The sequence below is a fragment of the Mastigoproctus giganteus genome, chromosome 2 (assembly GCF_048544385.1).
Source record: "Mastigoproctus giganteus isolate SK-2022 chromosome 2, ASM4854438v1, whole genome shotgun sequence".
NCBI lineage: Eukaryota > Metazoa > Arthropoda > Arachnida > Uropygi > Thelyphonidae > Mastigoproctus > Mastigoproctus giganteus.
In genome coordinates, this window is record NC_143576.1 from 237,183,665 (window position 1) to 237,206,093 (window position 22,429).

A 22,429-nucleotide genomic window follows, 5' to 3' on the forward strand; every position below is an offset into this window, starting at 1 on the left:
ATTCCTTTTTTAATTTTAAGATATTTTATTTATGCAGTATTGTAATTGGCAACTAGAGGATGATGTGGTGGACCTCCTCTTCCTCTGGGCTAAGTTTTTTAAATAACGTTTTCTTAATCAGGATTCTTAACTTCCAATTTTAGTTTCAATCAAAGATTTCCCACACCGTTTCATAATTCAAGTAACGATAACGGATTATTTCGGGAGGTGAGTGCCATCTTATTTTATTAAGCTTTGACTAAGTACATCAGCATTTTAAGCTTTTGCTAACTCTAATTACGGTCTTATATTCTAGTTACATGTTTTTTTGGATGAAACACCATGCATCTCTTGCTAGAGACCAACATAGGTTCTAAACCTAGGATTTAGTCTGTTGATGACTTCTTTGCTCTTGCATTGTTTCTTTATTAGAAATAAATTCCTGAATCATCTCTTGCTAGAGACCAACATAGGTTCTAAACCTAGGATCTAGAGTCTGTTGATGATTTCTTTGCTCTTGCATTGTTTCTTTATTAGAAATAAATTTTTGAATCATTTCTTTAGAATTTGTTTCAATATGAATGCTAGGTCTTGCTGTTTACAGGACATGCGAAAGACACAATGTATCAAGTTCATTTTTTTCCTATCATCCATAATCTTGTTCTGCGTTATTTGCACTACACCTAGAGCAGCTATAGATTTTTGTTGGATATATATATATATATACATGCATGTACACACACAAACGTTTTTCATGTGGGGGAACTAAAGAAGTATGAACAGAAATTTTGAAAGGCCGTTCAATTCAGTATCAACAAATTGCACCTGTATATATACAGAATCCCTTTGAAATCTAAAGAAACATGCTACCATTTATCAACTACCAAGACAGAGAGTGGTAATCTGGATGCAGGGAATAACTTTAATATTATATACTTGGATCTTAGAAAGACTGTTGATACTGTTGCACATGGAAGACTGCTGCACAAATTGGAGCAGTGTGGGATTGGAGGCAAATTGCTGCTATGGATAAAGGGGTGGTTGAGGGGGAGAAGACAGAGTGGTAATCAATGGACACTGCTCATCGTGGACAAACGTTATTATTGGAGTCCCTCAGGTTTGGGTCCATTATTGTTTTCTGTATTTATAAATAATATTGATGATGGTATATCAAGCTTAATGTCCAAGTTTGCAGACGATAAAAAGGTTGGCAGGGTTGATAAGGACACTACTGACTCTATACTGTTGCAACAGGATCTGGAAAGGTGGCAAATGAAGTTTAACATTGACAAATGTAAAGTACTACATATGGGAAACAGCAACCCCAGAGCAACGTATCAACTCTGTGGTACTACACTGACAGTGGTAGAGAATGAAAAGGACCTGGGGGTAATTGTGCAGGCAGATATGAAGTTCTCTGAGAAGTGCAGACGGGTGGCAAGAGTAGCTCATGGTGTCTTATCAATGATAAACAGGAATTTTTCTAGCAGGGATAAGGTGATTATTCCCTTGTATAAGGCAATGGTCAGGCCACACATAGAGTACTGTATACAAGTCTGGAGGCCTCATTTCAGGAAGGATGTAGAGCTGCTGGAACGAGTACAGAGAAGGGCAACAAGATTAGTGAATGGAACAAAGGGTTGCTTTTACGAAGAAAGGCTTAAGTTTTGAAAATTACAGTGTCTGGAGACTAGGCACCGGCGAGGTGATCTGATAGAGGTGTATAAAGCCTTGAATAGTTTGAGCATGTTCAATGCTGATGAGATTCTGCCTGTTGCTCAGAATAATCATCTGAGAGGGCATAAATTCAAATTGAGGAAAGACAGATGTAGGATAGTGCGGAAATTTGCCTTTACCCAGCGGGTAGTTGGTTGGTGGAACAGACTTCCATCCCTTGTTGTGGAAGTTGATAGCCTAAATAAATTTAAGGGTCAGTTGGACAGGTATTTCGAATGAACAGAGGAGTGAAATGGGAGTGTTTTTCTTTTTTGGCCGATGCTGCATAAGCTTGCTTTCTTGCATCATATGCCTTTTCTAATGGTAATCAATGGACACTGCTCATTGTGGACTAATGTTATTAGTGGAGTCCCTCAGGGTTCAGTATTGGGTCCTTTATTGTTCTCTGTACTTATAAATGATATTGATGATGGTATATCAAGCGTAATGTCCAAGTTTGCAGATGATACAAAGGTTGGCAGGGTTGTTAAGGACACTAACAACAGTACGCTGCTGCAACGGGATCTGGAAAAGTTGAGCAGATGAGCTGAGAGGTGGCAAATGAAGTTTAACATTAATATGCGGTTGTCATTCCCTGACCTTTCCGCATCCTCCGTATTGGGTGGACACGGGCTCGATCTCCGGTCAAATCAAGAAGCGTGTGCTACACACTGCTGTTTCTCTCCACCTGCCTATGGAGGCACCATTGACAAATGTAAAGTACTACATATGGGAAGCAGCAATCCTAGAATAACGTATCAACTCTGTGGTACTACACTGACGGTGCTAGAGAAAGAAAAGGACCTGGGGATAATTGTGCAGGCGGATATTAAGTTTTCTGAGCAGTGCAGACGGGCTGCAAGAGTAGCTCATGGTGTTTTATCAATGATGAACAGGAATTTTTCTAGGAGAGATAAGGAGGTGATTATCCCCTTGTATTAGGCATGGTCAGGCCACACCTTGAGTACTGTATGCAGGTGTTGAGCCCTCATTTTAAGAAGGATGTAAAGCTGTTGGAACGAATACAGAGAAGGGCAACAAGATTAGTGAATGGAACAAAGGATTGCTCTTATGAAGAAAGGCTTAAGTTTTGCAAATTACAGTGTCCGGAGACTAGGCACCTGCGAGGTGATCTGACTGAGGTGTATAAAGCCTTGAATGGTTTGAGGATGCCTAATGCTGATGAAATTCTTCCTCTTGCTCAGCATAATCACTTGAGAGGGCCTAAATTCAAATTGAGAAAAGACAAATGTAGGATAGATGTGCGGAAGTTTGCCTTGAGCCAGCGGGTAGTTGGTTGGTGGAACAGACTTCCATCCTTTGTTGTGGAAGTTGATAGCCTAAATAAATTTAAGGCTGAGCTGGACAGGTATTAGAAACGAACGGAGGGGTGAAATAGGAGCGTTTTTTTTTTTTTTCTTTTTTGGCTGATGCTGCATAAGCTTGCTTTCTTGCATCATATGCCTCTACTAATGCTAATGCTATGTTTACCACTGATAGCAGCCATTTTAAAAAATATATTTTCAAAACTGGCATAGAGGGCATGTCCTTTCAACAAAATTTGAGATTAATTGCACAAGCTGAAATTGAAAAAATCTTCAGGAAATCACACCCATAACTTGATGAAACTAAATCAAATAATACACATAACATAGAAGATATTACTGCATAAAAAATTTAAGTTTTTACTTTTTATAATTTTTAAATAAATTTAAAAAATTATTTTCAATTTTTACAGCTTAAAATTTTTTACATTTTTTTTGTTCAAATCTCTTTTTAAAAAATTCTGATTTTATTTTTGACAATAATCCATTTTTGATGTTTAGCTGTAAAGTCAAAATAGAGAAAAATTTATATTTAAATGTATTCAACATTTTTACAAACTCCCTTATAAAAAGGTTAATTTTTTAAAATTTCTACTAAACCATGAATAAAGCTATTCCGTTTGGGAATTACTAAGGGAGAATTTAGACAGTTCACAGTGTTTATTATTCATACAAAATTTTATGCTAAAGCTATAAAATTTTACATTTCATTTCGTTAAATGTTCACTGATTTCAAGTACGTGCATTTAAAAGCCATCTCTCTCTTTCTCTCTCTCTCTCTCTCTCTCTCTTTCTCTACACAGTCGTATTTTCAGAAAACTGACGTTTTTCAATTGTGGTCATTTGTAGCTGACATTTAATGTTAAGAATCATCACCAATTCCAAATATTATAAGCATAGATGTATTGCATAAATGCACAATAAAATGGTAGGGTACTACAAGCAGCTGTTGCCTTATTTTCTTTCAGTGAAACTTTTGTATGTTCATTAATTAAATCATGATTAGAAATTTTTTTATCTTTAAAAATTTTTTTTTAGAATAATTTCAATAAAATAAGTTCTGCTACAGAAAATTTATAAGGAATTTTTTTTTATTCCATTCATGTATTGATAACTGAATCAAACCAATGACTGTTTTCCAGTAAATAATATTCTTTATGTAGTTAATTCACTTTTGGTAACTTTGTATATACTCTAATAATTTACTCAATAATCCAATTCCAACTTGTTGAATACTAATAAATTCAGGAAACGGAATTAGATCACTGAGTATACAATTTTCTAAAATTATTTTTCTTCTACTTGTAAATAATTAATTACTTTTATACTATACAATGTTTCTTGCTTTTGAATGAATGTCGTTTTGTTATCAACTGAATACCCCTGAATCCCAAGAATGTAAGCCTCAGCCACTATTCAATGTATTTTCGACCAATCAAATTGTTTGAAAAAGGTTGTTTCATTTTGAAAGAAGGAAAAAAAAAAATTGTTAGTTTTTTTTTACTAACTTTCTGCGTACAGATTTATGCTATGAAGATATGAACAATGAGAATGATAACCCATTCTCAATACATTTAAGCAGTGCAATATTCTAACTTAAACATAACTATATACAGGAAATATACAACTCTGTGTATACATAATGAATTGTAAAAAGGTGTAAAATGGGCTTTGTATTAAACCTGAGGAGTTTGTGTACTAAGCAAAAAAGCTTTTACAATACACATTACTACAATAACAAATAAGAATAATGAGTTAATACTTTTAAACAAGTAAATAAGATATATGAGCATTTATCTGATTCACTTAAGGGATTTTACTAGTTTCATATACTCTTTTTTTTTTTTTTTGCTGTTTATCTAATTTTCTAAACATACTAACATTACTTAAGATATAATGAACCACTTCTTAAATATTCTAGTTTCATTAAAAAGTTAGACATATGAGGATGAATATTAATAAATGCTACAAGCAAATTAAATCAATTTTTAAATTCTCATACTTTCAAGAGATTTAACATTTCAAGAACAATTTTTTTTTTTTAGTATCAAGTAACAAACAATAACTTGGTTTCAATGCATCTCATGCTGTAATCAAATCCAAATGTTTAAAATTCTCCCACAATCTGAAGTTTTATCATTACATTACACTAATAGAAACTTTTTTTTCCAGTAAGAATTAATACACAATAACTTAGTTTTAATAAATTAGTAATCATATGTTTATTACACCATAATAAGTAAAGAATTTCATTATACTGTTTTATAATAGCCTTCAATTCAGAAAAAACAGTGAATCCTATATTTAGCATTATAAAACAAAGGGGAATATCAACTTTTAATGCTAAACAGTTCTTTTCCCATAATTATATACACTCAAAATGTGCAACTGTGAGCAGAGTAAAAACAGCTTTATACCACAATTTTAGCTGTGAGATTCATAATTCTCTGTCTGTCTCACACACACACACACACACACACACACACACACACACACACACACACACACACACACACACACACACACACACACACACACACACACACACACACACACACACACACACTTTAAAACTGTATATATGATGTCAAGTCATAATCCTTGAAAATGATCACTCAAGATCACAAAAGGAATGTTCTTGATTCACTGACCAAAAATTTATTTAAATAAACTGTAATTTAAGTTTATTATTATTATGAGAGAATTAAAAAAGATGCTTAACTATTCATGGTAATATACCAAATTCATAGTTAAATAATGCCCAAATTTATTTTAGGTATATTAGCATGCACAGCCTTCATTCCTTGGTCCTCGTTCATTCTGTAACTTAATTTGATCTGGAAATTCGTTGTATAGCTCTATTTCTGTTTCTTGTGCAAGCGCAGTCCTTGCCACTGCTTGAAATGCTTGTTCAACATTAAGAGCTTCCTTGGCACTAGTCTCAAAGAATGGGACATTATTTTTGGTTTGACACCAACCCTGAGCTCGCTTGGTAGAAACCTAAAATGAAGGAAACCAGATTTGTAAATAATGCTATGTTATTACTAACATTAATAATTACTAATGTCATCAATTAAACCTCTTGATTCATTTTCCACTCATCTACAGGAGAGGAAAGTTTGGAAAAAATTCAAGTTCATTATTATTTCAAAGCCATATGTTTTAAGTTCTCGTTTTATGGTCACCCAGTTGCCTTCTCCAATTGGATAATCAGTTATCTCTGGTAGTTCATTATATGAACAACCAGACTGGTGAATAACATTAACTGTGGCCCCTGGTAGAACAGCTAAGAATAGACTGTAATGCATGTTAACTAGACATCTGGGGATGGGGGGGGGGAACCAGACTGAAAACTCTAGGGGCTCACATCTGGTGAGTATGGGCTTGGCACACCCAGGGTCCTGAGCTGGATATCATCATTCTGTTTCTTGGTGATTCCCTTCTACTTCTACTTTCTTTCTTTCTTTCTCTTTCTCTCTCTCTCTCTCTCTCTCTCTCTCTCTAGGTAACTCGGAATTTTTTTTTTTTGGCTGGTGCAGCATAAGCCTCAGGCTTCCTTGCACTATATGGCTAGTAATAAAATAAATAATAAAAAAAATATGCTTCTATTACTCTTGTGATAAAAAAAAAAAAAAGGAAAAAAATCTTAGAGCATAACACAGGACATGAAGGTTACCTTCAGACAGCATTTTGTAGATCACAGGAATAAATTATCTGCAAGATGGTTAAAGATGACAGTATTTGTATCAGTAGTAGTAAATGATGCAAGAAAACAAGCATATGTATAGCATCAACAAAAAAAAAAAAAAGAATTTCCCATTTCACCAATCCATTCTCCAATGGTTTGTCTAATTCTTCCGTTAATTTATTTAAGCTATCCACTTCCACAAAACCGGGGGAAGTTTGTCCATAAATCACCTGCTGGTTAAAGGCACACTTCCATATATCTATTCTGCAACCATCCTTCCTCAATTTGAATTTGTGCCCGCCCCCTGATTGTGTGTGATCTGAGCAAGAGGGAGAATCCAGTCACCATTCAGTTTGCTCAATCCACTCAGCCTTAAACACCTCAATCAGATCACCTCACAGTGTCTAATCCCAAGATGCTTAAATTTGCAGAGCTGAAGCTTTTCTTGGTAAGAGCACACTTTTTTACCCCTCACCAAGCTTGTTGCCCTTCTCTGTATCCATTCCAGCAACTCTACATCCTTCCTAAAATGAGGCTTCTAGATCTGTATACAGTACTCAAGATATGGTCTGACCATTGCCTTATACAATGGAATAATCACCTCCTTATCCCTGCTAGAAAAATTCCTGTATATCATTGACAAAACCCCATGAGCTATGCTGGCAGCCTGTTTGCACTTCTCAGAGAACTTTCTATCTGACTCCACAATTACCTCCAAGTATTTTTCATTTTCCCCTACTCTGAGTGTAGTACCTTAGAGTTGGTATACTACTCTGGGGTTACTGCTACCCATATGCAGTAATTACATTTGTCAATGTTAAAACTTCAACTGCAATTTCTCACCCATATGCCTAATTTTTCTAGATCCTGTTGCAGCAACATATGATCATTACTGTAACTTCCTGTATTACTGTATTACATTCCTATATTACTGTAATATATTAAGCCTGATATGCCTTCATCAATATCATTAATAAATATAGAAAACAACAATAGGCCGCACCAAACCCTGGCAGCCTCCACTAATAACATCAGGCCACATAGACTCCACTAATAACATCAGTCTTCTATATGAAACAGTATCAAAGGCTTTTCTGAAATCCAAGTATATGATATCAAAATTACTCTGGATCCAGTTCCTTTGTCACTGCATCATAGAATCCAATCAAATTAGTCAGATAAGATTTTTCCCTTCACAAACCCATGTTGTGTCTGAAGTATAAATGCACTCCTGTCTAGAATGTCCTGCATTACTTCTTTAACCAGTGACTCCATTATTTTTCCTGGAACAGATGCTAAGCCAATAGGTCTGTAATCGCTCGTCACCATTTGATCCTCTTTGTGAATTGGATATATATTCACACATCTCCAGTTCTTGAGGCTCTCCCCTAAATACAAAGATGCCCTCATAATTATGGCTAACAGTTTGCTTACTTCCTTAGATACCTCCCATAATATAAGTGGATACATCCCATCCATCCCAGTTATTACAAAATCATTTATTTATCTATTATTGTTTCATAAACTTCTGGCATCCACTTTCCTAAGGAATTCCTCATGTGTGAATGTAGATGCAAACTAATTATTCAGTTTGTCAGCATGAGCAGGATCATCAATAGCTGAACCATTGATATCAAGTGGACCAATGTGATTCATTCCCTTCCTTCTAGTGTTTACATAAGAAGTCTTTGCATCTTTTTCCAAAGATTTCTCATAATCTGCTTTTGCTTGCCTAACCACCTTTGTGACTTAATTTCAGATTAGTTTATATCTACCATAGGCTTCTCTGTCGCCTGATAATTTATGTGTCCCATGTATTTTTCTTCTCTGCCACTAGTCTCATTAGTTTATCTGAAATCCTTTTAGGTCTAAGCCCTGAACAGTATTTCTTAGTTGGTATAAAAAATCCTAGTAGCTTCTAAAATTATTTCCTTGAATGCTTCCCACTTAGAATTCGTGGCTGGTAACATTATCAGATGGTCCCACTGTATAGAATTTAAAAGATGTGTAAGGCTGTTGTAGCCACCTTTACAATGAAAAATCCCTTCCCTTGGCCTTTGAGATGGTAGTTACATCCTTAAGTAAACCCCACATCAATATACTGTGATCACTGCCAGCTAGTGATTATTTTATCTGGAGATTCTTAATGCATTAATTATTACTGGTGTTAATGTGCTGACATGCTGCTGTAGAAAACACTAATCCTATAAATCCACAAAAGTCTTGCTAGGTTTTTTTTTTTTTTTTTTTATGAGAACCCCAAACACGAGAGGTAAAAGTAAAAGTAAAGTTAAGTGCAGCCATTATCAACCCACTGCAGGATGGAAGCCTCCTCAACAATTCATGCTGAGGGAAATGGACCATAATCTGCCACGCTGGTCCAGTGCGGGTTGGCAGATCGACCGTATTCAGCAGTCAGGGGCTTGAACCCCGGTCTACTCAAAGAGCGTGTGCTACTGCACTCCCGCTCCTGCCCACTCGGCTACGGAGGCCCTTCTTACTATGATGTGGTAACAAAGGGACTGGATGCAAAAAATAAGTCTGATATCATTGACATGGATTTTAGGAAAGCTTTTGATACTATTGCCCATGGAAGACTACTGTACAAATTGGAGCAGTATGGCATTAAGGGCAAGTTGCTGCTATGTACAAAGGGATGGCTGAGTCGGAGAAATGTCTTTTAATATTGTACTCTTTCAACAGACACTCTCCCGGCAGATGAGATAAATAGTCTCGTTATTTATGTTAGCAAAAAAATATTTTGTGTTCCACTCTTCATTGAAGACACGATGCTCTTGTTGAATTTTTCGTTTTGTACTCATTTTTAAAAGGGCGTAAATATTATTTTTATCGCTACTGGCACCAAGATAACGCAAAAATACTAACTGCGGGATGACCATCAGAGAAAACAGATTGGAACTGCAGCCGGTCAGTAGTCCTATCCTATTACTTGCCCACCGCAGCAAAGCCGTTGTCAGCATCACTGGTTGTCTGTTACCGTAGTTTTGCACAGTTAGTTTATAATCGCAAATTATACCGTTGTAAAAGCTCCCGTTGGCTCGCTCCGGTTCGTGCACAATTTCAAATTCTATCTCAATTTGAACAATAGAGAGACGATAAAACAATTTACAAGTCGACAAATTCTATAATGTATTACACATACAAATTTATTTTTCAAAAAGGCGTCGCAAAAGGCATAAAATAAGTCAATTTTTTTCGAAAATACAATTAAAGCTCGCGGGCCACACAAAAATGTGCGGCGGACCATAGTTTGCCCGGGCCTGCTTTAAACATACCAACAATTTAAAGTACGCAAACAGTCAAATTGATCATTGTGGCAGTTCTAGTGTTAAGGGGAGAGCTTGCCTGACCAATCTCATTAGCTGCTATGACACAGTAACAAAGAAATTGGATATAAAAAATAACTTTGATATCATATACTTAAATTTCATTAAAGCTTTTGATACTGTTTTATATGAAATACTGCTGTAAAAATTGGAGCAGTGCAGCATTAGAGTCAAACTACTGCTATGGATAAAGGAATGTTTGAGTGGCATAAGACTGAGCTGTTATCGATGGGCACTGCTCTTCTTGGATAAATGTTATTAGTGGAGTTCCTCGGAGTTCAATGCAGGGTCCATTGTTGTTTTCATTATTTATTAATAATATTGATGAAGGCATATCAAATTTAATGTTAAAATTTGCAGATGATACATGCATAGCAAGGTGGTTAATGACAGGAACCATTATAAAGAAATGGTTAGGCCACATCTCACCCTGCATACAGGTCTGGAAGCTTTATTTCAGGAAAGCTTTTGACACTGTTGTGCATGGAAGATTGCAATATGGTCTTAGTTGCTAATGCTCCTAAAAACCAAATAACAACAGCATGGAAGACTATTGTACAAATTGGAGCAGAATGGTATTAAGGGTAAGTTGCTACAATGGATAAAAGGATGGTTGGGTGGGAGAAGACAGAGGGCGGTAATCAATGGGTGCTGCTCTTCGTGGACTAATGTTATTAGTGGAGTCCCACTGGGTTCGGTGTTGAGTCCACTGTTGTTTTGTATATTTATCAATGATATTGATGAAGGTATATCAAGCTTAGTATCGAAGTTTGCAGATGATACAAAGGTTGGCAGGGTTGTTAATGACAGTAATGGCAGTGTGCTCTGCAACAGGATCTAGAAAATTAGGGCAGATGGGCTGAGAAGTGGCAACTGAAGTTTAACATTGACAAATGCAAAGTACTGCATACGAGCAGAAGTAACCCCAGAGAAACACACCAACTGCGTGGTACTACACTTAAGGTGGTAGAAAATGAAAAAGACCTGGGAGTAATTTTGCAGTCAGATGTGAAGTTTTCTGAGCAATGCAGACAGGTTGCCAGGGCAGGTCATGGAGTTTTGCCAATGATATACAGGAATTTTGCTAGCAGGGAAATGAAGGTGATTGTCCTTCTGTATAAGGTAATGGTCAGGCCATGCTTCGAGTACTGCGTACAGGTCTGGAGGCGTCATTTTAGGAAGGATGTAGATTTGCTTGAGTGTGTACAGAGAAGGGCAACAAGATTGGTGAGGGGAATGAAGGGATCCTCTTACAAAGAGAGGCTTAAGTTCTGCAAATTGCAGCAGTTGGAGACTAGGCACCTGCGAGGTAATCTGATTGAGATGTATAAGGCCTTGAATTTTTTTGATTTGGTAGTTGTTGGCGCATCGGATAAGGCCTTGAATGGGTTGAACACGTTGAATTTGATGGGAATCTTCCACTTGTTCAGATTACGAACCTAAGGGGGCATAAATTCAAATTGAAGAAAGAGAGATGTAGAATAGATGTGTGGAAATTTGCCTTTAGCCAGCGGGTGGTTAATTGCTGGAACAAACTTCCATCTGTCATGGAAGTTGATAGGTTAAATAAATTTAAGGAGGAACTGGACAAACATTTAGAGGGAATTGTTGTGTAAATTTTTTTTTTATTTTATTATTATTATTATTTTTTTTTTTGGCTGATGCTGCATAAGCTCATACACTTGCTTTCTTGCATCAAATGCCACTACTATTACTACCACCAATGCTAATGAAATAGATTTATATTTTATATGCACACTTGTGCAAAACTTAATGGAATATTTTAATATTAATAACAGTTAATGAATTAATTAATATTAAAAAACATAGCAAGAAAATGGTGCATTGTGAAGAGAATTAGTTCTAGAATAGCCAAAAATACTTTATTTTTTAAAAATTTTTCTTCTGGTAATTATATAAAATTTGAAGCATACACAGTATATAAAAGATTTTATTAAAATGACAATAAAAATAAGCCCTTATTGGGTTATTTTATTTTATTTTTCCAGACTTTGCATTTGCAAAACTGTTGATTACTTTATCACAACTTATACGGCAAACTCTTTAAAATCTAGCATCATATGGATTTTAAAATTTTCTGGTTTTTACAGAGATATACCTAATGGTGAGCAGTTTTGGAGAAGCACATTGAAACATTAAGCACAAATAATTGAACTTATTTACATCTATAAAAATTTATAGTGGTTAAAATGTAAATAAGAGTTCATTTTATTAATGTGAACAAATGGCAATGAACACATGGTCATAGCAAATGTTGTCACTTATGGTAATATCAATTTTAAATTCATGACTAGAACAGTAGTGGGCAGAATATCAATGAATCTGCTTCAAAAAAAAAAAAAAAAAAAAAACGCCTTTGCATTTGAGAATAAGAAAAAATTAACTATTCATAATCAATAATTATAATGAGGTATGAATAATCTTCATTAATTCACATATTTTGATTTTATTAATATACTGTGGAGATATGCAACAATCAATCAATTTTTCTGCATAATAACAAAGATTTCTGTTTTGCTTTTGCTACTGTTATAACTATTGCAGAGAGAGAGAGAGAGATTAATAACAGATGGTTCACTTGACTTTTTGTTTCTGTTGTTTTGTCCATACTTTAGTCATGAAGCTGACAAGCTATATGACTAGTAATAACAGCAACTAAAAATCTTGGTTACGTTATGGAATTAAATCTATTCTTTGTGTGCATCAGTAAGTCACTGTTTATGGAAAAGATTAATCCCCTGGTTTGTAACTGTGAAGGGTATTGTGTATGGTGTGTGCCTTTAGTATGCAATAAAGAGTTCTTCTTCTTCTAATCATGAATTTGTGTGCGCGCGCTGCAAGGAGTGTAAGGAAATCAGGCGACAACTCAGCATTGTTATGGGCCTATATGAGAGCTTGAAGGACAGGGTGGATGCCCTCGAAGGATTAAAAGTGAGGGGCCCATCAAGCTCTCAGCTGCCCACACCAATGCCAGAGCTTGCACTTGGTCATCACGCAACACAGCGGCAGCCCACAAGGCAGAATGCACTGGTCCCAAAGGAACTAGTAGTTGGTGGTGACTCTATTGTCCGGAAAATGGGAAAAATGCTTTGTAAAAAGGATAGGTGGAACAGGACCAGGGTATGTCTGCCAGGGGCAAAGGTTGATGACGTTGTAGAGCAGATATCATCTTTTAACGGCACAAAAAGTGATATAGTTGTACACGTTGGCACTAATGATATTAAGAGTAGGAGACGGGCAGAATTACTTAACAAGTACAGGTCACTGTTGAAAAAAAGCCATGAATTAGGGTTGAAATTGAAAGTGTCTGCAATTCTGCCCAGACACAATAGGAGGGAGTATATGATGAGAGCCCTGTTGATCAATTCGGCCCTGGAAAGATTGTGCAAGGCTCAAGGGGTAGAATTTTTTTCAGCCTGGTCTGTACTTGTTAACAGGAGAGACTGCTTCTACAGGGATGGGATACACTTAAATAGAAAGGGTGCAAGAATGTTTGCTGATGCTATTGAGGCAGTGTTAGGTGGGTCGGAAAACTGCTAGATTGGGGGGATACAAGGACTAATATATTAACAGTAGCCACTGGCAGAGGTGAAAGTGATTCTTGCACTGCTTCTATTGGAATGAGCCGCAGCCTGGAAAATAAGATACAGGATATTTCAGAGACTACTGGGAATCATTGGGGTACAAGTAAACACATGGGTTGTGTTAGGGTAGCTAAGAAAAAGAACAGGTGCATGTATACTTGCGGGTACACCAATGCTAGGAGTATAGTAAATAAAATTGATGAATTTGAGGTATTGCTCAAAACATCAAAGGCAGATATTGTGGGGATTTCAAAGACGTGGTGTCACACAGATATAAGGAATGCAGAACTGGAATTTGGGGAGTACAATGTCTACAGAAGGGATAGACAGGATAGGAAGGGAGGAGTGGTTATTCTATTAGTTAAGAAATACATAAAATCCAAGGAAGTGAAGCCAGTCGACATTGCTGGACAGTGCAGTGTCGAGTCAGTTTGGTGTGACATAAGCATTGGGAGATCAAAATTGAGAGTAGGAGTGTGCTATAGGCCTAATGACTCTGATGAGTATAATAAGAAATTGTACAGGGAAATAGAGTGGGCCAGTAAATCAGAGAGTCTTATAATGGGGGATTTTAATTTTCCAGATATTGATTGGAATTTGGGGGCTGGTCACTCACACACTAGCAAGGCTTTTGTGGATTTTTTGGATGATTGTTTTCTACATCAGCATGTTTGGAAGGCAACTAGAGGGAGTAATACTCTTGATTTCATTATCAGTAGTGATTCTTCATGCATTAAGAATCTGAAGGTAAATGAACCACTAGGTGGCAGTGATCACAGTGTGCTAAAGTGGGATTTACTCAAAGAGGTAACTACCATTAGGGGTAAAGGGAAGGGTTATTGCTTTCGTAAAGGCGACTACGATGGACTGAGACAGTATTTAAATTCTATACAGTGGGACCAACTGATGATGTTACCAACAGCAAACTCAAAATGGGAAGCATTCAAAGAACTTATCTTGGAAGCTACTAGGCTTTACATACCAACTAAGAAATACTGTTCAAGGTTTAGGCCTAAGTGGATGTCAGATGAACTAATGAGACATATGGCAGAGAAGAAAAATGCATGAGATACATACAAATTAACACGTGACACAGAAGCCTATGATAGATACAAGTGATCTGTAACCAAGTTACAAAGGAGGTTAGGCAGGTGAAGGCAGATTAAGAGAAATCTTTGGCAAGGGATGCAAAGAAAAACAGCAAAGAGTTCTTTACTTATGTAAACTCTAGAAGGAAGGGGATGAATCAGATTGGTCCACTTGATATCGATGGGTCAACTGTTGATGATCCTGCTCAGGTAGCTAACAAACTAAATGAATATTTTGCATCGACATTCACACATGAGGAGTTATTCAGCGAGGGGAATGCCAGAGGTGTATTCAACTCTGGCAGTAAGCTAGAGAATCTTGTAATAACTGAGAGTAAAGTGGAGGAGAAATTGTTGAAGATAAATACAAGAAAGGCCCCTGGGGTGGATGGAATCTATCCAGTTATATTAAAGGAGGCAGCAAAGGAAGTAAGCAAACCCTTAGCCATAATTATGAGAGCTTCCTTGGACTCAGGGGAAGTACCCATGGACTGGAGATGTGCAAATGTGACCCCAATTCACAAAGGAGGATCAAAAGGCGACACAAGTAATTATAGACCTGTTAGTTTAACTTCTGTTCCCGGAAAATTAATGGAGGCACTGGTTAAAGAAGCACTGCATGATCATCTAGACAAGACTTCAGTTATAGCTCAGACACAGCATGGTTTTGTTAAGGGGAAGTCTTGCCTGACCAATTTGATTGGATACTATGATGCAGTCACAAAAGAACTGGATGCAGGGAATAACTTTGATATTATATACTTGGATCTTAGAAAGGCTTTTGATACTGTTGCACATGGAAGACTGCTGCACAAATTGGAGCAGTGTGGCATTGGAGGCAAACTGCTGCTATGGATAAAGGGGTGGTTGAGGGGGAGAAGACAGAGAGTGGTAATCAATGGACACTGCTCATCGTGGACTAATGTTATTAGTGGACTCCCTCTGGGTTCAGTATTGGGTCCATTATTGTTTTCTGTATTTATAAATGATATTGATGATGGTATATCAAGCTTAATGTCCAAGTTTGCAGACGATACGAAGGTTGGCAGGGTTGTCAAGGACACTACTGACACTATGCTACTGCAACAGGATCTGGAAAGGTTGAGCAGATGGGCTGAGAGGTGGCAAATGAAGTTTAACATTGACAAATGTATTGTGCAGGCAGATATGAAGTTCTCTGAGCAGTGCAGACGGGCTGCAAGAGTAGCACATGGTGTATTGTCGATGATATATAGGAATTTTTCTAGCAGGGATAAGGAAGTGATTATTCCCTTGTATAAGGCAATGGTCAGGCCACACCTAGAGTACTGTATACAGGTCTGGAATCCTCATTTCAAGAAGGATATAGGGATTCTGGAACGAGTACAGAGAAGGGCAACAAGATTGGTGAATGGAACAAAGGGGTGCTCTTACGAAGAAAGGCTTAAGTTTTGTAAATTACAGTGTCTGGAGAATAGGCACCAGCGATGTGATCTGATAGAGGTGTATAAAGCCTTGAATGGTTTGAGCATGCTCAATGCCGATGGGATTCTTCCTCTTGCTCAGAAAAATCACCTGAGAGAGCATAAATTCAAATTGAGGAAAGACAGATGTAGGATAGATGTGAGGAAATTTGCCTTTAGCCAGCGGGTGGTTGGTTGGTGGAACAGACTTCCATCCCTTGTCGTGGAAGTTGATAGGCTAAATAAGTTTAAGGCTCAGCTGGACAGGTATTTCGAACGAACAGAGGGGTGAAGTGGAAGTGGTTATTTTTTATTTATTTATTTTTATTTTATTTTATTTATTTATTTTTTTGGCTGATGCTGCATAAGCTTGCTTTCTTGCATCAAATGCCTCTACTAATGCTAATGCTAATGAATTTATTCAAGCATACCTTTTTCCAGCTGTACCCCACACTGGACATTCTCTCTCTCTCTCTCTCTCTCTGTCTCTCTGTCTCTCTGTCTCTCTCTCTCTCTCTCTCTCTCTCTGTCTGTCTGTCTGCCTGTCTGTCAGACAGCTGTAATTTGTAAGACCAGTTTGCACTAAGTTATGAAGCTTACTGAATAAGAGATATCACTAAAATAGAGAAATTTCACTTTTTTTTTCCTTTTTGAAAGCAACAATGATATTTTATTATTATTAATTTTAAATTCTACGTAGTTAAAAAAATTTATATATGCTAGAGAGACATATGCACAATTGTGGTATTTTTCTGTGATAATAATAAAATTTTTATGCAAACTGCCAGAATTTATTTCTATGGAACTTTTACTTATTGTGCAAAATACCTCTGTCAACTATTTATATTTTACATTCTGCTAGGAGGACATTGTATTCTATTAGCATTTTGTTTGTCACACCTTAGAGTAGACTATTGTTTTATGAGAAATAAAATAAAGCTGGGTTTTAGAAGGATTGTGGTTGACTAAGTGCTAATCTCTTCAATACCCAGATACCAGCTTTTATAAACTGTCACAGCTATAGCACAAAAGCATTTACCCAAATAATACATTAAAAAGCAAAATACTGTAAGAGAAGATTTTTAAAATTCTTTACAATAAGAGGTAGATAATTTATCAATCGAGCACTCTTAGAGATATCCAGATGTTTTGTTAGTGTGTATATAATTAGAGGAAGTTTTTCATGCACACAAATATACAAAATTAGTGTAATATTAATAAAAATCTTGACATAAAGTAATAGCTTACTGATCTGTTTGCTAAGTCCACTTTGTTGCCAATGACAACAAATGGAAAGTTTTCTGGATCTCTTGGTGAAGCTTGAATAAGAAATTCATCTCGCCAAGAATCAAGAGATTTAAAAGTGTTTGGAGCTGTAACATCAAACACTAATACGCAACAATCAGCACCTCTATAGAATGCTACTCCTAAAGACTGAAATCGTTCCTGTCCAGCAGTATCCCATATCTGAAATGAATATTTCATATTGTGGACAAGTAATTTATCAATCTTTATGCATACAAAAATTAACTAAAACTTATAATCTAAGTGTTTATTAACAATAAAAATGAATACAATTTAGATTTACAGAGCAAATTATAGTCATTATGTGATCCATTAATCTAATACAAGAAATAAGAAATATTAATAAAGAGCAGGTTATTCGAGAGTCATATTAAAGTCAACACAAAGAGCTTAACTTCAGAACAAGAGGATTATCTGCCAACTCCGCTTCTGAATGATCCAAACTGAATAAAAATATACTGGAAGTGGTGGGATGAACCCAAGATCAATGAAAATTTACATTTTAGTAAAATAAGGTAGTTGGGTAACCAATTTTGAAATGTAAATTATACTAATATGATTTTGTAATTTGAATGCTGAATTTGTGTATATTCATCATCTCTCTTACATATTAAAATTTTGGTGTGATCATCATATTTCATAATTAGTAAACTGTAGTGTAAAACTGCAGTCTTTTAAATTGTAGTAAATAAATATTTTTAAGGTTCTGATCATGAAGGTTAGCTTATTTTTGTATTTAGCTACACATTTAGAAAGTCAATACTCTTATCGCTTTAATTTTCACTAAAATCATGCCGGACACAAGACCAGCAAAGCAAAAAACGCTCAAAGTAGCAAGATGCTTTGGTTTGGGATAGGATTATCGATGACGGATCCCTTTAGAATCAGAGTTATGTACAGTGTGCTTCTTGTTGCTTGTTATAAAAATTATTTACAGTGAGACATGAAATGGTCAAAGATTATGTTATGTGTGCTTTCATTGCAGAGAGTGTGAGGAGACAAAGGACCATTTCAGCATTCCAATGGGCTTATACGAGGGCTTGAGGAATAGGGTTGATGTCCTCGAAGAAATTAACAAGAGGGACCCACCAAAAACTCAACTACCCAGCACACAACACTAGAGACTATACTCGTGCATCACATAACACAATGAAATCCACGGCAGAAAGTGCTGGTACCACAGGAAGCATCAATTGTCAATGACGCTATTGTTAGGAACACATGATATATGGGGTGAGGCAATAAAGTTCCTGGACTGGTGCTGTTACAGTCAGTTCAGTGAGTTTGAAAATAAACAGAAGTGGTATGCTGTAGTTCAAACTTCCTCCAACAGATGGTGTTACAGAGATCATCCAGTAGGCTGACAGGTTGCAAGTAACAACTAGTTTCATCAGAAATGTTAACGTTCCATGTCATAATTTTGCAATGAAGCAATAAATAAATATCAAATTTTGCTTTAAACTGGGAAAATCTGCAAAAGAAATGTATGAAATATTAAAACTGTTTATGGGGATGAAATTTTAAGTCATACCAGTGTGTTTGAATGGTATAAGTGGTTCAAAAATGGACGTGAGGACATTGGCAATGACTCAAGAAGTAAGCATCTGTCAACCTCTCAAAATGAGAACAGAGTTGCAAAAGTTCAGGAAATTGCGGCAAGAGACCATTGTTTGAAACTCAGAATGATGGTTTTTTTTTTTAATGAAAACCCCAAGCACGAGAGGTCTTAGAACCTATGTTGTTTGTTTGTTTGGTTTTTAGGAGCATTAGCAACTAAGGCCATATTGCTCCGGGGATATGCGGTGGTCATTCCATGACCTTTCTGCATCCTCTGTATTTGGTGGTCTTTAGAACCTATAGCACTTAGATATGAATAAGGAGATTCATAAAATACATCAAATTCTGCATAAAGATTTAGGGAAAAGGAAGGTCTGTGCAAAATGTGTGCCTTACAGATGAGGGGAAACAATGAAGAGTGTTGTTGTGTGAAGACTTCATCCAGACTTGTTGAGGCAATCCTAATTTTCTTGACTGTACTGCCACTGGAAAATAGGTTGGATGTTTCAGCATGAACTAGAAATGAAGTATCAGAGCATGCAGTGAACATCAAATTCATCACCAAGGCCTCAAAAAGTTTACTTTACAAAAGTTCAGGATCAAGATAATGCTGATCATGTTTTTTGACAAACAGGGTGTGGTTCACAAGGAATTTGTACCTGAAGGGCAAAGAGTCAAATGCTGCATTCTATGTACATAATAGCTTATAGGTGTATGTATAATAGATAATGCTAAGGAGTATAGTAAATAAATTTGAATTACTAATTAGGTCATCAAATGCAGACATTGTAGGGTTATCGGAGAAAAGATGTCACGCAGACAAAATGGATGTGGAATTTGAATAGAGTGAATGTGAAATGTGTACAGAGAATGGAAAATGTGTAGAGAAAAACAAACAGGACAGGAGGGGGTGCTGGAGTTATTCTATTGGTTATGAAGCATTTTGAACCAAAGGCAGTGCACTATGTTAGCATTAGTAGAGGTGTATGATGCAAGAAAGCAAACTTATGCAGCATCAGCCAAAAAAAAAAAAAAAACCATTCCCATTTCACCCCTCCATTCGTTCCAAATTCCACAACAAAGGATGGAAGTCTGTTGTTCCACCAACCAACTACCTGCTGGCTAAAGGCAAACTTCTGCACATCTGTCCTACATCTGTCTTTCCTCAATCTGAATTTATGCCCTCTCAGGTGATTATTCTGAGCAAGAGGAAGAATCCCATTAGCATTGAGCATGCTCAAACCATTCAAGGCTTTATACACCTCTATCAGATCACCTCGCTGGTGCCTAGTCTCCAGACACTGTATTTTGCAAAATTTAAGCCTTTTTTCTTAAGTTCCCTTTGTTCCATTCACTAATCTTGTTGCCCTTCTCGGTACTCACTCCAACAGCTGTACATCCTTCTTAAAATGAGGCCTCCAGACCTGTATACAGTACTCAAGGTGTGGCCTGACCACTGCCTTATACAAGGAGATAATCACCTCCTTATCCCTGCATATTATTGACAGGACACTATGAGCTATTCTCGCAGACCGTCTGCACTGCTCAGAAAACTTCATATCTGCCTGCCAAATTACCCCCAGGTCCTTTTCGTTCTCTACCACTGTCAGTGTAGTACCACAGAGTTGATACGTCGGTCTGGGGTTACTGCTTCCCATATGTAGTACTTTACATTTGTCAATGTTAAACTTCATTTGCCACCTCTCAGCCCATCTACTCAACTTTTCTAGATCCCGTTGCAGCAGCGTACTGTCATTAGTGTCTTTAACAACCCTGCCAACCTTCGAATCGTCTGCAAACTTGGACATTAAGCTTAATATACCATCATCAATATCATTTATAAATACAGAAAACAACAATGGACCCAACACTGAACCCTGAGGTACTCAGGGTTCAGTGTTGGGTCCATTGTTGTTTTCCGTTGACAGAAGCAAGTGAAAGAGAAATTGGCCAAGATAAAATTAAATAAGGCACACCTGTGTTGATGAGTAAGCAGCAAAAGAGTTAAACAAACCTTTAGCCACAATTATGAGGCATCCTTAGATTCAGGAAAGGTTCCTATTAAATGGAGATTCACAAATGTCTCCTCAATTCATAAAGAGAGATATAAGGGTGAAGTAAGTACCATATTTCCCCATGTATAAGACGCACCTTAATTTTGGGGCCCGAAATTTGAAAAAAAAAAAATGTATTACATGAAGTTATTGAACTCAAGTTTAATCATCATAAAATTCATACAACTCCTCATTACTTGAATTCAGCACTGTACGAAAATCTTTTCTGAGCCATTTCTGGGCAGAACGTGGCAAAACATAACCTAATATACCGGTAACAAGTGTGAAACAATGAGTGCAACGACAACAAGCGCAAAAAAGCGGGAAATGCAAGTAAAAAAAAATTTACAACCACTGTATAAGACGCACCCAATTTTTAGACCCGAAATTTTTCGAAAAAAGGTGCGTCTTATACATGGGGAAATATGGTAATCACATACCTGTTATGTTATTGTTATTTTTGGTTTTTAGGAGCATTAGCAACTAAGGCCATATTGCTCCGGGATATGCAGTGGTCATTCCCTGACCTTTCCGCATCCTCCGTATTTGGTGGTGACAGGGCTCGAACCCCGGTCTAATCAAGAAGCGTGTGCTAAACACTGCTGCTCCTTCCCACCTGGCTACGGAGGCGCCCAATTACATACCTGTAAACTTGACTTCTGTTCCAGGGAAAATAATGGATCAGTGATTAAAGTAGTAATGCAGGATCCTCCTGACAGGAATACAGTTATATAGCTTAAATAAATTTAAGGCTGAACTAGACAAACATTTGGAGTGATGGATGGGTGAAATGGGAAAGGTTTTTTTTTTTTTTTTTTGGCTGATGCTGCATAAGCTTGCTTTCTTGCATCATATGCCTCAACTAATGCTAATATGACAATCATAGAATGGATTTTTTAAGGGGTGATTTTGTCTATCCAATCTGACTGGATGCCATGATTCAGCAACAAAGGAACTGTATTCAAAAATTAAATTTTACTCTTAGATTTCAGAAAAGAATTGGACACAGTTCCACATGAAAGAAAACTGCACAACTGCATGAATAATCACTGCTCAGCAGGTGGTAGATGACTCTCATCAACCGGTGCAATACCACCACTTTGCTTATTGGAGGCTTGAAGTGGTGAAACCCATGTTTAGTCTCTAGAGCAAAGTTTCCGGCATCCCCCTCCCCCCATACTTCTCCTTCAACCCATGCATGGTACTAAGTACTATAGGTTTTGATACCTTTCGTGTTTGGGGATTTCATAAAAAAAAAAAAAAAAAAAAAATGATTCATGCATTAAAAATCAGCAGATAAATAAACCACTAGGTGGCAGTGTT

At 36.8% G+C, this 22,429-nt stretch overlaps 1 protein-coding gene across 2 annotated transcripts in view; it reads right to left on the bottom strand.

Annotated features, from left to right (window-relative positions):
- Positions 1–5,340: 5,340 nt before the first annotated feature.
- Positions 5,341–22,429, bottom strand: part of LOC150090278 (ras-related protein rab7) — a 67,875-nt gene continuing 50,786 nt past the window's right edge. For both annotated transcript variants that reach the window (XM_090369056.1, XM_090369055.1), the window contains 2 exons: positions 17,439–17,657; positions 5,341–6,020 (listed from right to left, as the gene is read on the bottom strand). In XM_090369056.1, coding sequence (XP_090225182.1) covers positions 5,802–6,020; positions 17,439–17,657 — 438 coding nt within the window. In that variant the 3' untranslated portion in view covers positions 5,341–5,801. The remainder of the gene's footprint in view (positions 6,021–17,438; positions 17,658–22,429) is intronic.